Genomic DNA, 16,571 nt, shown 5'->3' with positions numbered 1-16,571 from the left:
ACCACCTATTTATCCTCAAATAGTTTTTAAACTTCTCTTACTAACTTTATTGCAGAAACTATTTTGAATTGACAAAAACTCAAATGTGTAACTACATATTTGTTCACTATGTTTGTTTGATGTGCGCTGGTTTTTTCTTTAGTGACATAAAAATTTTCAAGTTGTGAAACAGCACCTCTTATTTCCCTCACTGGATGTTCCGACAAGAAACCAAAATAAAAATTAGAATTACTGGATTTCACATAAACGCTCCAGTATCTGACAAGTACAAATTAACCCTTAACAATTTGTCTTTTGTTTGACAATAGAATTTCATTAATTTTAATAGTTGTTGAAACACGTGGGTATTGGTTAAAGATAAAAATAGAGACATAGCATGACATTTAGAACATATTTCATGACCTTTTAGTAGACACGCGGTTCTGTATTATAATGAGTTCAATTTGTTTAATAATAATTAAACTACCTAATCTATTTTGTAACAAAAACCAGACGAATATAAAGAATTACATCTAACAATTGGAAAATAAAATGTTTGACCAGTAGTACCAGTTACATGTATTTATTGTTTGAAAATAGCACATTACTCAATCAAAATCAGTACATTTATTTAAAAAATCAATTTTATTTTTTAAATTATGAAATTATGTGTTCCCTTCATTTTATTATTATTTTAATCTGCTGAATAAAAGTATCTTTTTAATATTATAAATTATATTTTATGATTTTTAAATTAGGGAATAAAAATCACACCACAGTTTAAACATTCGTTGAGAATTTTTACTCAAAATAATAGTAATACAAAATTTAGTATAAATTCTAAATTTAGTAATTCACTATTTAATTTTACTTTATTATTATTTTATTTTTTATACAGGTAAAGTTATACTAAAATTCGCAAATTATACAAATAAACTGACAAACTTGGACATAAAACTGATAATAGTTTTTCTAATAGAAATATTAAAAGATATATGAATTTGTATAGTCTTTCTTTGTGTATATCTAACTTAGTCTAGTTTTTGAAAAATAATTGAAGTGTTTTATACAAACAAACACGAATTTGACAGTAAATTACAATGATAAAACTAATAAACTAGGAATATTAGTTATTTTATAAATAGTTTATTATATTAAAAATTAGAATTCTCACTTTAAAATATTAACGAGAATAGTAAATTAATATTATATATTTTATCATAATTCAGTTTTTTGTAAAGATCTTCAATTTTTTCTTTAAAAGCTATCGAAGTAGCCATAAAATATTAAATAATTAATAAATAAGGTTCATTATCAATGTATTATTCAATCATGTTTTGACTAATATATTAAGCAAGATATGAATTCTTTATAAGGTTCATAAGTTGTCCCGTTATTTATACCAATTAGTATTGACTTAGTTAGAGATACTTTGATTTTAAAATATCCTTACCAGTATTCGCCCAGTAGTCGTTTGCCCGGATATTAGTTCGCCTGCCCAGTCTTTGGCCTCTGTCATGAATGTGCCCTCGAACTCTTGTTTGCCCTGACGCTTTTGCTCTTTTTTGGGCTCGGAGTTGGGGCATCCCGGTGCCACTAGTTCGATGGGTTGTTTTTGCGTGAACAGGAATGCGAAGAACCGCCATAGTAGAACAATTAGCAGACCGGCCAAGAACGTGAACACGCTGGACAGCAGGAACCACCACCATTTGCGAACGTCCAGGCATTCGTTGGGCGGCGGCTTTGTGGCGGCTGACACCGGGCATATATGCGCACAGCACGTCTTGTCCAATGCCATGATCGCTGTAGCGGCTCGCCGGTGCCGGGCCACCGGGATACATGAAAGACAATCCGCAGCAGCCACCACACGGCCGAATTAGGCACCTTCGATGACTGTGCGTTGTTGCGGTAGTTATTGTTATTATAACAATAACCGATTTAGTACTTTGATTTTGCGTCTACTGTAGAAATATTTTATCGACTTCATAATGGTGAACAATTAACAAAAACTTTTGATTAATATGAAAAACAATTTTCTGTCGAAAACGTCCTAGACATATAATGAGGATGGTTTCGATAGAAAATTACTCTAAGAACACAGTTCTACATGTGATAAAAAAAACAAACAAACGTACCCACGATAAAAAATAAAATATCTAATTAACAAATCGTACACACAAAACGTGGTCGCTCGGACGATATCGTTGGCGGTTAACGAACGACTGCTGCCTCTACGACGGCGGCGGCGGCGGATCGGCTGCTTGTCCCCGGAACTTGCATATACATAAGCTTCCCACCCCGTCTATACTTTGCTCGTTGCCGGCCACCACCGTCGAGCGTTTTATCTATATAAGAAAACCGACAACAGTGCGGCGCACGCAGGTCGCTTTTGTGCGTGCAGAGTATTATACTGTATGGTATAGTCGCACAGGCCGCCACTATCGTCGCCGTCTCCGCCGCTGAGATCAATATTGACCTCTAATATCGGACAGGCGCGCGAGCGTCCTGCTCGAGTCCGCCCAAGCGCCGTTGTTGGTTTGTTTCGCAACTGATTTATATTAATACATGATAACACTATATTGCGGTATCATCAATAAAATAATTTCATAAATAATGATTTTTATGAATACAGTTATGATTTATCAACGAACAATATTAATTATATTAATAATCAAACAATAATTCAATCATCTTAAGAGATTCGGTAAAATAGGTCGGGGTCATAGAAACTCTCCAGTAGTGGTTATTTGAGTATTCCAGTATAACCCTCGAACTCAGAACGTGCGGGTTTACTGAGTGGTTCGATAGGCTAACCGAAGAAGGGAAAGGCGACGACCGAGGGGAAGTGAGCAATCGGATTTTCACTCTCAAAGTTCACGCCAACGTTATTATTATATTTTCATACTCGACAATAATGGGGTTGGTTCAAAAATAAGGAATGATATTTTCACTACAAATATTTTTCATGTTGCTTTTATTTTTTAATCAAGTTTATAAAAATTTATCATTTTAACTAATTTACATTTAATCTACCAAATTTAATAACAACTATCATGTTTTTTATAGGTGTTAATGAGCAAAACAGAGATAAAACTTAATGCAACAAAATGACCCATTTTTTTTTTTTTTTTTGTGTCAATGCTTATCGTTTGTCTTCTCACAGTCAACTGTTAAACAATTTTTTTAAATAAAATAATTATAAAAAATAGAAACTATAAAAAGAGTATGTTATACAACGAGTACAACCAGCGTATCCAGTGAAAATTCGTTGTTAAAACGCAATAGTACCCGAATGACCTACTTATCGTCCTTAAAGGTTTAACGATAAGAACCTAGACTTTTTTGTATGTTTTACCTTTTTTCAGAATTCTAAAATCTAGTTTAAAAGTAACAATATTTTGGGTTTGATGAATTCTGTTTTTTTTTTTTTTTTTTTAAGAAATTTTTAATATAGTAATAATATATTATAATATTTTGTGACGGAGAGTTCGATCTACAAACCCCTCCTCATTTAGTCCATGGTCATAGATGCAATTAGAGTATTTTTGAGAGTAAAAATTTTAATGTATCGAAAATATATTTCATATAACAATAGATAATATTTTTATTGAGGAGACTATAACCCTAACCCCATCATAATTTACTTATGTATCTTATACTAGCACAATTAGAGAGTTAGGGAGACTTAACCTCTGAAAAGTACAGTACTATATTTATCGCATGAAAATATTTTTTAAGAAAAGTGAATAATAATTATCACGTTCAAAACATTTTTTTCTAGTAGTGCCTATCATATCTAATATATAGAGTGATAGATTTATTGTTGACCACTAGATTTCTTCTTAAAATAATAAATTTTGAATTGCTTTTGCATATTTTAGTAGTATATATTTTGTATTCATAAGTAGTAATATATTATTAAGGTCTATTTCTTATTCTCTTAAGAGGATACTATTTTTTTCTTAATGGCAACATATTTTACTAGCTTAAATGTTAGAAAATTATCCAATTAAGAAAATGTCTCGTTGATAACAACTTTTGAATCAGTATTTTAGAAGTTATGAACATTTTTATACTTGGATAGGAGGGGTACTGCGGAGAGAGCATAATAATTAAAATAAAATGACCAGCGCCTCACGTCTAGTCTACATTTAACAATATTAATATTCCGAAATTCTAATTCAAAATTTGTTTACACCAGATATTTTCTTATTTGGATAATTTTATAACATTTAAAATATGTATATAATTTATAAAAATCAAGTTGGATCCATTAAACTGGATAAGGGATATACTAACCAAATATTTAACCACTTATAAATCAAAAAATAAATAACATTAAACAAAAAAATTCGAAATTATTATTGTTTAAGGAGTAATTTAGTAGTCAACAACAAATCAATCAGCTGTATACACGGTTATATGAAGTTAATAGTAAAATAAATTTTATAGCTACAAATATAATTTTAGTATCACGATAAAACATTTTTTTTCGATTTTTAATAAAATAACTTTTGGGTTTTTAAGTATATATTTTTAATTTATAGTTAAAAAGTTTGATAGGGATTAGATGAAACAAACGTAGTAAGAAAAAATTAAAAATGATAAGAATAAAGCGATATTTAATCAAATTCTAAATTAATCTATGTTACTTTTTATAATAACAAATTGAACAATGAAGAGAAACCAGTAATACTTTATATAGCTCAAATAATAAATAAATAATTTTTACTTTCATTAGTTTATGAGACAACAATTTTAATATAAAAAGGGTTATATGAAATAATAAATTTAATATAGAACTTAATACCTCAACACACAAATCTAATTTTTTTTGTATATTACAACACTTTCATTACTTGTATTTATAATGTAAATTATTTTTGTCTCCAAATAAAAAAAATATTTACTATTTATTATTACATTACAATTGTACCCAGTTTTCTTAAAATGTAAATTGAACTTTTTTGGATAAAATTTTGTATGAGTAAATATAAATAAAATAAGTTAAATTATTGATAACACAGCATTTATTTCGAATTAGAAAGTTATTAAACTATAAGTGGACGTTTTTTATAAGAAAATGCACAACTCACTGTTTTTATGGCGAGTAAAAAAAATGTAGGTTTACATAACTATCTAAATTCAAATAGCAATATATTGACAATAATATCAATAAATTGAGCCAATAACTGGTAAACATTTTTACGAATAATAAACGTTAAAAAGTGACTTGTGTTTTTTTATTAGAAAACATCCAAGTAAGAATATATAAAAACAATGTTTTATATATTTTTTTAATATTTTTATATACAAAAATAATTATTCAAATACCTTATTGCTATTTTACAATTCTGACTGTCTTGCTTACAAAAGAAATCGAAGACTATTACTCACGCATCCATTAGACTATAATAGGACTCTACCAACTGATATCAATATTTTTTCGTACGGACTATTATCGCATAAACTAACCTGTATTTTATTTTTGTTGTACAGCATTTAATTTTCCTGGAAGTAGGTTTGTTATTCCAAACAGATACCTTAGTAAAATCCATTGAAAAAATTTAAATTGCACTACTGATAAGGGATTGGACTAACACGTAGTATGAATGTAGAGTAGTAGAGTCAACTAGTTAACACTGAATATATGGCTATATTTAACTCAGAATACAAATAATACGTTATTAACTTGTTAAAATTTGCAAGAAAAAAATCTCTTGAAATCAATTAATTTTTTGTAATCTCCATCCAAAGTTATAGTTATAAGTCTTGTATAATTTTACCCCTGTAAAAAAAAAGTTATTAGTTTTTTTTTCTAATTTAATCATGAGGAGGGATATGATAAAAAACGGGTAGTTAAAATTCCAAATTCAACAATTTGTACGTATACCTAATATGAACCTTTACTGAAATTTTAACCGTTACAAGATATTTATAATTACCAAGATAAATATGGTAAGATAAATATTTCAAAAATATTATTTTAGTAGTTGACGTTGAAAACTTATTTTAATGGCTATTAAGAAAAGCATTTTCTTAGTTTTATGTTTACTCATCGTAATGAAAAAGGAAAATTCATCAACACAAATATTATTTGAGATTTGATTCAAAACTTTTATAGGTCACATTATAAAAGCATATGGAACTGTTAAAAGTGCTATATTTTATACAAAAAATCGTTATTCTATCTATGGGCATTATATTATTGATATTGTTCTTTGTTTGTATTGGTCTTACGAAATATATTTTAACGCTCGATGGACTTTTCATTCTAAGAAAAATATTTACAGAAGAATACGAAAAGAAGTTTATAAATATTTAAATTATTAAACTGTATCAAATTAATCAAAGTAAGTTTACTATAAATACTAAAAAGCGTAGCAATATTAGAAAATTGAAAATGTAATAATAAAAAGTAAAGAATTAATAATTTTATGAAATTTAACTTAAATTTAAATACCTAAATTTATCACAATAGATTTTTAGAAGTGATAGATGTATGTATTCATCTACGCATAAATACACAAGTATTAACTATAGTGTAACTTTTATTATAACATATTATACATATATGTATAATCATTATAAATCTGGACTTTATGCATTATAAAATTTTTTTAAACCACTTCTGAGCCACCCAACACTGAAAAATTATCATATGTATATACAGTATCACAGGAATATTTTTCATTATGATAAAGTGATCTTCATATGTATCGTAAAACTAAATTTCCAATTAATATACACAGATTAGTAATGAGAAAAACTAACATGAATTATGATGTACTTAGGATTACTAAAATAAATTTTATAAATGCATAGTCCTGAGCACTGATTATAAGGATTCTGTTAGAATAAATTTATCATTATTTTATATAGCTCATTTTGAAAATATAATTAAAAATAGTTTCTAATTATTAATAGTCTATATAAATGCTTGATTTTATGGTGATAATCACTTGAACACATTAAAATTACTAAAATATTTAATGTTATTATTAGCTAACTCTTAAATATAATTTATGTGCATATTAACAGCAACACTCTATAACATTTTATGACAGACTTTTTTAAATTTAAAAAGATTAATAGGTTACATAAAATTATAATAAATCTAATTATGAATAATTTATTCTAATTGCTTAAACTAATATGTGCAGATCAAAAAATAATAAAATAAACTATATATAAAGTATTTTAAGCTTCAAAATAAGTACAATGATTTATAAATATAAATTTTCAAATAGACCATTTTCTATTTTAAGTAGATTATTGAAAATAAGTTACACATATCATTATCAAAAAATAACAATAAAAATTAATAAAACAATAACAATCATTTTATGACATTCAAATAGTATATATTAGCAGTTAACTTTAAAACATCAGTCTGTAACAATATCTTTATTGTCAAGTAATGCTGCTACTGCTTGTCTCACACTCATTTCCCAAGAGTCAAGAATGTGTGATACAGTGAAGCGAACTGGCATTAACATCATTCTGGATTCAAAGACATCTTTTACACACATAAGAAATGATGTACCTCCATAATCATTAGATGAAATTACACATGCAGGATTGGCCGGAGGATAATTTTCATATACAATTACATTGATAGGAGGAACACATGGCAAATTTTTATCATCTAATTGACATAATAATCGAATGCATGAAGCTCCACTAGGACGCACAGGATCTAAAGATACCTATATTTGTTTAAAAGAAAAGTATATAAGTAAATGATAATAAATGGTACTTTAATTATTCATTATACTTTAAAGCGCTGATCAAGTCGAGCTATTTCTCCTTCTAATGCTTTTGGTATAATACTTTGAACTTCATTGGAATTATCATTACCAGTAAATGGAGGTGGTGAACTAAAATGAAATACATACAATATATATATATATATTATTTATAATTATATTCTTTTATCTTTTTATATGTGTATATAATTTACATTTTAATCAACTAATTTCCCACATTTAATCTAATTTATCTTAAAAATAACATAAAGCTTACATTGGTCTTCTTGGACCCACCATAAATTCAATACAAGGAGCAAAAGTTCGATGTAAAGTATGGTTAAAATTAGGAGATTGTATCATTGAACTAATAACTTCTATAAGAGGATGTACTTCCCTCATTGTACTTGTAGGAGGTGGAGGAACACTACCTCCTTCACCCTAATTAAAAAAGTTGTATATTTATTAAACATTTTATAATGTATTTTTTATGCTGAAGGGTGTATATATAAAAATACTCAAATTCTTACAATACAATAATACAGTAAAAAACAATAAATTCTTACCCTGCTCAAATCTAACCTTTCTAAAGCAATTTCACATTTTAGCAATGTCTCTAAAGGCATTCTCTGGTTAGGTGATGATAGAATTTCTAAAAGCTTTTTCATTTTAGCTAACTTTTCAACATCTTAAAATTATATAAAATTTTATTTTTAAACATTTCATTGAAAAAATATAATATTTTACCTTCATTCCCAATCCTTGCTATCATTTTTCTTAATGGTTCAATATATTTACTAAGCTGTCTAACTTTTTCTCTATAAGCAATATCTTCTTGTGCCAAGGGACTAGGCCCAGCATTTGATGAAGGATTTATTGGAGTATTCAATGTTGGAACTGAACTGCCTGGAGAAGGCACTGGACCTAATATACGTATAAAATTATAAGTAGTTATTGTAAAAAGTTATGAACATTGAATTTCTAATTAAGTAAATAACTGCAAAATATAATTTACATAAGTACACAACATGATATAGAAATCATATAAAGAATTTTTAAGGATTTCTTATTTATTCAAAATATACCATGGAATAATAAAAAACTTGATTAATGATATTAACAAACAACATTTTATTACTAACCAATAGATCTAATAGGTCCTCCAATATTACCACTAGGGGTTAATTGTGGTCCACTAGGAGATGCAATCATTTGATTTCTAAAATTGAAAATAAAATATAATATTATATAAAAATTTACTTTATTTTATTTTAATTATGTAAGGCCTAAAAAGGCATAGAATTTTAATTAAATACATGATAGTTAGTGATAAATCTTGCACAATAAATTACACTAAAATAAACAGTAAAATAACAAAAAACAAAATTTATTAGTGATATAGAGCTATTCATTATTTAATTGACAAAGCATACAATATAAAGGATGATTATATTCATGAAACGAGTGATAAGTAGGAACAAAGTACAAGGAGAAATGTTGAGTTTTGAAAAGGAGTACACAAGAAAATGAAAGATAAAAAGTTAGGTACATCAAGGGACCTTTGATGAGAGACAAAATAAATTTAATATCAACCTAGAGATGTCAAAAAGCTAAGATAGAACAAATAGAAAAATAGACGCAAGGGAGTGTTCCAAGTCAAAGATAGGAGCAATGAGTGAAAGGAAACATTACAGTATCAACTTTAAAATTTTTCGAAAATCAAATAAAAATAAACAAAGTTGGTTAAACAAACAATATATTAATTACCCAGGTAGCACATTGACAGGTGACTGTTGGGGAGATGATGGACTATGATTAAGAAATTGATTTGTTCCAACAGATCTGGGTGGGCCACCAGAAAATCCTCCAACATTAGGTTGGTTCGGTACCATCATTACATTATCTGGAGTATTTGGCATCTGAAATGAGTATAATGCTTTAACTTAAATAAATTATAGAACATTATAAAAAATGATTGAATACTATTGAATAAAAACATGATGAAAGTAATAAACAAGTATCAAAGCAAAAAATTATATACTTTTCTTTGTTGCATTCGTCCTATTGGACCGGTTTGCATATTATTAGGTATTCCTGGCATTTGCCCCGACATTTGAACAGGCATTCCTTGCATAGGAGGGCCACCCATTACAGATGTCATTGGCATTGAAGAAACTTGCCCCATTTGGTTATTCATAGGACCTGGCCCAGAATTTTGAATCATTGGTCCTTGGCCCATAGGTACATTAGGTCTTAATGTACCTGGTGGAGCTTGATTCATTTGGCCAGTTCCCATTGGCATTTGACCTGGTAATTTGTTTTGAGTTTGAGGTCGATTACTTAATGTCTGCAAAACTATAAAATTTTATTTTTATTTATTAATATACAGTTAACGTGTTACAAAACTTTTTAGCAAAATATAAATAATTGCATTTTCAACTTAAATAAATAGTGTACAATTTAAATAGCTTATATATATTATATGAATAACAAAATTGAGATATATCAATACGTGTGACAATAGTAAAACAACATAATACTAATAAAGTTAATTAATATAACAACAATTAACAGAAAAACAAGAAAATGACCAATAAATCAGACCATCAATTTAAACAAGTAAATTTAAAGCAGTATACATATTCTGCCTGAATACATTACGCTACATAGAAAAAGAAACAACATAATCCATTATACGGTTCGCTAGTGGCAGAACTCTAGGGAAAAATGAAGTAGAAGTATAATTATTTTTATAAATAGAAACATGAAATAAGTTGAACTTCTTTAATCAGTGAGTGGGTACATTAAATTCAATAAGAAATAGTAATTTTGGAGAATTAATATGTTGTAAATGAACATAATATCCACAACATTTTTCTTCGAGTTACAAGAAACAATTCCCAAATCGGTAATCTGCACATTATATATATCACTTGATAATATATTCATTTTAAAACATAATATTTTTAGAAATTTATACTGAACATTTTCAATAATATTTAAATGCAAAAAATAATGTGGTAACCAAACAATTGACTCAAACTTAAGATGAGACCTAACCAGGGAAAAGTATAGTATTTTCAAAGCATTGGTATTTTTTAAATTAATTGTACTCCTATTAATAAATCCCAGCATCTTAAAAGCTTTTTTAGTAAAATTGTTAATGTGGAAGGAATAATCCATATTAAAATGAAAGAGAATTCTTAAATCTCTGATTGAACTAACTCTCATAACTGAATAATTATCAATCTTAAAATTTATTTATTTATTAAAATTATAGATTATAAATTTATTTATAAAAGGAAACATTATTATATTAAACTTATTTATATTTAACAGTGGACGATTAACATAATTCCAATCAACAAAAGTATTCAAATTTGATTGTAATTTTAATGCATCATTTGGAAATTAAATAACTAAAAATAATTTAGCATCATCGGCAAAAAATAAAATGTCAACCGAGCTATCAAAAATATAAGGTAAATCATTAATGAATGATATAAATAAGAGGGAACCTAAGTGAGACCCTTGAGGAACTTCAAAACTAACCAAAAAATCATTTAAAACATAACTAAAAATTTTCAATGCCTAGTTTCAAGAAAATAAATAAAATTTCAGCCAATTAAATAGTTTTCCATGGATACCAAAATAAGATAATTTATATAAAAGAATGTTGTGATTTACTTCATTAAATGCTTTTTGAAAGTCATTATATATAATGTCCTATTGGACACACTCATTTAGAGCCGAAAGTATTTTTATCTGAAAAAATAGAATATTAGTGGATATCGACATTTTAGGTTTGAAACTAAAATGATGTAAACCTTTTTTTATAATTAAAAATATAAACAAAAATTTGAAATTCTAATTCAAAAAATAAATATATGTTGACAATCTTTCTTTTAACTATCTGAATAGATAATAAGTATAATTTTTATTACCTCCTAAATTCTACCAATAATTAAAAGTACTTACGTGTTGTAGCATTAACTGCTCCAGGATTTTGGTTCATATTCATCATTTGATTTCCACCTCCTAAATTAAACAACAATTTATTACGTTTAGTAAATGTAGAATAAAATGAAGACATATTTTTTTAGCTTATAAATACCATTTTATACAAGTTTTAAGTCAATAATAACTATTTACTTTTGAAATCCACCTTTAAAAGTTATTTTTAATTTTACATAAAAAATACTCTCCTCGTATATTTTAAATTAAATAGGGCTTGAATTTTGTTGTATTTTCAACTATTATACTACAATAATACAATTTAATAATACTATTTAAATTATGTATTTAAAATAGTTTTTAGGAACTACTCCCAATATAGGTATGTACTCATTATAAGTGTGACTATTACACATAAAATAACATTAATTTTAATTTATTTACAAAGTAACCACTATTTTACTATTAAAAAACAAAAAAATTCAGTTATATTACTAACTCATAAGTATAACTTTAGACAAAGTTAAAAAATAAAAACTTCTAAAGAGATCACGAATAGTTATTTATATAGTAATAGTACTTACATAATTTTAATCTTTACACACACACATATCATAATTAATTAAAAATTATTAGAAAACAATTTTACCATGTAAAATTTTTTTAATTAGCCACAAGTGATCAATTTTTATTATATAATTTTACCATGTATTTTATTTTTGGTTAATAAAAATATTTTTTAACTCTAGTAATCAATATAAAAAGATTGACTCTTTTATAACTTATAAATTATTTTTAGGGAGGAAGTTGACTACATTAATCAAGGTCGAATTAAAAACTATATGGGTAGTTTCTTGAGATGAGCCTTATGAATAAATATTTTTCTATGAAAAAATAATGAGCAAAAACAGGTCATTATTACTTAAAATATATCATGACAGGCTAGTAAAATTTAAAATAGGCACCTTAAGACTATGAACGGTCATACCTAGACTCCCTTAATATGGCCCTGACATTAACCATCCAAATTTACCCTCCATACAAAGGTTATTTTCAAACATTAAATTAGATTAGTGTTATAACTCCAGTGCTATTTAAATTTGCTTTTCATGTAGAAAAAGATACAATATTTTAAAAATTGTATAAAATATATGTCTATGATAAAAATACAAATCCTATAACTGTAAATGCCAAAAAAATTGTACATTTAAATAGATTTTAAATGTAAAAATAAAAAAATTTTCATGTAGAAAATATAGTAGTCAATTAATTTAAATAAGCACATGACTTTTTATACAAAACATAAAGCTTTCAATTATTGAATTATATTTACTACTTACTCATATCTCTTCCACCAACATGTAGTAGCAAGCGAGCAACATAACTTAAGTATTCATCCTAAAAATTGAAAGCTATAATTTATTCACATGTCCATAAAGGAATAGAGTTTTTATATAGGAAGAAAAGTTAATTTTGGTTTATTTTTCATATTGTGAAAAATTTCAAGGGAGAGTCAATAGTAAAAATTTCATGTTTATACAAACATTAGTTATCAAGTTTGATTATTATACAAAGTTGGTTATAAACCATACGTTCTTAAGTATGATGCATTATATCTTTTTGATTTTTTAAAAATTAACTATTCAATACTTAACTTAGTTTACATTAACTACATCTAATTATGCAAAGATTATTTCATCATTTATTTAAAACTTTTACTAAAATGTTATTTATCTTCTACATTGAAATTTGAAGACTTGAAATCAATAATGTGACAGATCCCAAGATATTGAAGTTATTTTTAATTTCTGGAATTCAAAAACCCTGGCACATGTTTTTATGTTTTCCTGATAATATTTTTTCGATCTAAAAGTATTATTTGGGGTATATCGGTCCTATTAAATATTTGAATATTAAAAGATATTATTGAATTAGGTTCTTAAAATATTTTCTAAAATCAACTAGTTTTTTATTGTTATAATTTGTAATAAAATCTTATAAAAAAGTATATTGAATAAAATATTTTCAAAACATTAATATTTTTAAAATTGTATTATAAGCAACAAAACATTAATATAAATACAAGGTGATTCTTTTAACGATAACTACTCAATTTCTCTTTAAATAATTGTTTTTTTCTTAACTTTTGTTAGTTACATATGTATCTTCATTTATCTGTAATCAAATATTTTTCATATGTTTTTTGATGTGTTCATTCCTTATATATTATAGGAGTGTCAATTTATTTATATTAAATGACATCATACATATTTAACTAACTTATAAAATAGAAAATGACTGGTCAATGACAACTTTTGAAAAAATATTTGGAAAAAATTAACGATTTTGCACTAAGATGGTAGGAGAGGAAATGACTAATGATAGAAATTGCAAAATCCTTGCTTCAACTCTGGTCTATATTGAAAATACTAATAACTTCCAAAGTATTAGACCAAAAGTTATGATTGACCAGTCATATAATTATTTTCTATTTTATAGTTTAATATTTATGTTGTTATTTTAAAAAATGGAGTTGACATTTCTATAAGATAAAAGCGATAAATCTAAAAAAACATTTTATAAAAAATAAATGTAAATACTTATGTAATTAACAAAAACCAAAAAAAAAAATTATTTTAAGAGAAATCAAATGGCTAGTGTTAAAATAATCATTCTGTATATACAAAATTTAAAGGTATTATAAAGATCTATAAGCCTTATTGACTGTGTATGTTTCTCTGTTAACAAAATTAAATAGTAAATTTAGTCCATTAAAGAAACAAAAATATCGAATAAGACAAATGCTAGATTCAAAATAAATTAAATTAAATTATACATACTTTACTTTTAGCTTTCATGAACACATGATTTTCCATTTCCAAACTATTTTTGGTAGTTGGTAACCCAGATTGAGAGATAGCTTCATCACTAAAATTTACAAATGATTATAAACTTTGTATTGTATTTAAAAGAATATAAAAAAAAATTACATTTTATTGACAACATTTTGACGAAAATTGGGCGTACGCCACGTATCATCTTCACTCATGACTTCAAAATAAATATTTGAAATTAGTTTAATATTTTAAAAATTGACAAACAAAAAATTCTGTTTATTCTGTAAAATTGCTCAGCAGCAAATGTGTCACTGAGTTAACTAATTGATTAAAATAAAACTTTTGCTACTTATCATCAAATTCAATAATATAATTATATTTTCTTGTAATATAAAAGTAAAAAAATTTAATAAAATAAGTAATTTTTAAATTACTTATTTACATTTGACACTATTTAACTTCAGTATGATAAAGTAACTGTAGATAAATAATTATTGCAATATAGAATGATTACTTGTACAGTGTAGCCAGTTTTACCATAACTTTTTGGTTTCTAGAATTTTTTTTTCTTGACCAGTGACGTGTTACGTAAAAGGCTTCACGGGGCAGCTGTCCTAGGGCACAATGAAAAAGACGCCCCTGAAACTTTTGGCGGCATCTTACCCAATGAACCCAATAAAACTAGGGTAAATGTTTGTTTATCTTATAACTATCTTCAAATGATCGCGAAAATTTTCATTGATTGTTAATTGAAAAATTATAATTGTGCCTACCTCAATATAAATTTTTAAATACGCCCTTGGTTTCAATTAAAATCGTCTGAGTATGTTCGTAGTCATAGCTAAAATTTTATCAAAATTTTGTATTTATTTTTCTCCGGCATATTTTTAAATAACTAAATGAAATCTCCTTATTTTTTTTTTAAGGAACTAAATTTTGAACTGGGAGCTAGGCGCCCTAATACATCTATTCTATGGAGTTATATATTAAAATAGACATAAATAACTCACGGCAAATTTAAATTTAAAAAAGGCTATAGTTAATAAGTGTGTAAGAATTACTAATAATTCCTTTATAATAGTTAAATGCGTAAGCACATAACATAATGCTTCTATAGAGGACTGTATTTCGGTATAAGAAGACGCTAAGTCTTCTTAAAACTTTGTGCTTTAGGGAACTAATAGTTGTCTAATCTAGTAATTTTACAAAATAAATATTTCCTAATGCTACTTTAAAGTCTCCTTACGAAATATTTTTTATAATATAACTAAATTAGATTTTTTAATTATTCAAAACCCATAAAATAATAATATTTAAATATAAATTATTATATTTTAAATTTATTTTTTTAAGTTAAAATTTAATTTAATTAACTATTAGTAGATAAATTGTTAATTGGAACAAGTATAAGTATTGGAATAATTTTAGATAATAATGGCTTTCGAACAAAAAATTTATCGAATAAAATGTACACATTTGGCACATTTTTATTTTATTGATAAGAGCATCCCGTGCGGTAAAATGATATATGAATATGATAATATAATAAGTATAATTCCAATATCTAGTAAACAGAAGTTTATATATAATTCAAGTACCAATTTTTATTGTTTTTTCTCATTAAAATATTGAAAAATTTATATTCATAATTTTTTTACCTATCTCTTAAGTATTAATATCAATTATGATATCTAACAGAGGTGTAGAAAAATCTAACATTTTTAAATCTGTTATTTTAGTGCATACAGTTTCGTGTGTTAAATTTATTAGATCTTATCTTTTAACTAGTAAGCATATAAATTTTATTATTAACAATTACTAAAATTAATTGTCTTTTTAGGCATTGGAAACAACTTACTGGTTTATGATATTCATACCAAGTGTTTAATCCTACATAAAAAAATTTTTGACAAAGCTTCAATTCATGGAATTAAAAGTAATAACGATGAATCGTTACTTGCTTTACATGGAGAAAATTATGTTGCCATTTATAAGTTAACTGAATCATTTACTAATAATTTTGGGTAAGTATTTATTTATAATTTAGCCATAC

At 25.9% G+C, this 16,571-nt stretch overlaps 2 protein-coding genes across 5 annotated transcripts in view; both read right to left on the bottom strand.

Annotated features, from left to right (window-relative positions):
• LOC126902963 (calcium-activated potassium channel slowpoke) overlaps positions 1 to 2,314 on the bottom strand; it is a 76,756-nt gene extending 74,442 nt beyond the window's left edge. For 3 of the 4 annotated variants that reach the window (XM_050680789.1, XM_050680786.1, XM_050680787.1), the window contains exon 1: positions 1,433 to 2,311. In XM_050680789.1, coding sequence (XP_050536746.1) covers positions 1,433 to 1,777 — 345 coding nt within the window. In that variant the 5' untranslated portion in view covers positions 1,778 to 2,311. Of the gene's footprint in view, positions 1 to 1,432 lie in introns of all 4 variants that reach the window. The other variant, XM_050680788.1, reaches the window with a different exon arrangement.
• A 4,781-nt stretch (positions 2,315 to 7,095) lies between these two features.
• Positions 7,096 to 15,167, bottom strand: LOC126902969 (mediator of RNA polymerase II transcription subunit 15). The gene is made up of 13 exons (XM_050680798.1): positions 15,033 to 15,167; positions 14,672 to 14,732; positions 14,522 to 14,609; positions 13,022 to 13,079; positions 11,706 to 11,765; positions 9,769 to 10,082; positions 9,495 to 9,646; positions 8,870 to 8,946; positions 8,475 to 8,651; positions 8,294 to 8,415; positions 8,005 to 8,168; positions 7,757 to 7,859; positions 7,096 to 7,688 (listed from the first exon to the last, which is right to left on the bottom strand). Exons 2-13 carry the CDS (start codon positions 14,728 to 14,730, stop codon positions 7,368 to 7,370), a joined length of 1,695 nt encoding a protein of 564 aa, XP_050536755.1. The 5' UTR covers positions 14,731 to 14,732; positions 15,033 to 15,167; the 3' UTR covers positions 7,096 to 7,367.
• Positions 15,168 to 16,571: the final 1,404 nt, after the last annotated feature.

Source organism: Daktulosphaira vitifoliae, unplaced genomic scaffold (assembly GCF_025091365.1).
Source record: "Daktulosphaira vitifoliae isolate Bord-2020 unplaced genomic scaffold, ASM2509136v1 Scaffold_3, whole genome shotgun sequence".
Lineage (NCBI taxonomy): Eukaryota > Metazoa > Arthropoda > Insecta > Hemiptera > Phylloxeridae > Daktulosphaira > Daktulosphaira vitifoliae.
The sequence above is the reverse complement of the archived record's forward strand: the minus strand, read 5'-3'. Positions and strand labels throughout refer to the sequence as shown.

Coding starts and splice junctions, on each gene's coding strand:
- LOC126902969 (XM_050680798.1), bottom strand. CDS start 14,730: ATGAGTGAAGATGATACGTGGCGTACGCCCAATTTTCGTCAAAATGTT. Junction 10,083..11,705: donor AGCAGTTAATGCTACAACAC/GTAAGTACTTTT, acceptor AAAATTTTATAG/TTTTGCAGACATTAAGTAAT. Junction 7,860..8,004: donor GTGGGTCCAAGAAGACCAAT/GTAAGCTTTATG, acceptor ATTTCATTTTAG/TTCACCACCTCCATTTACTG.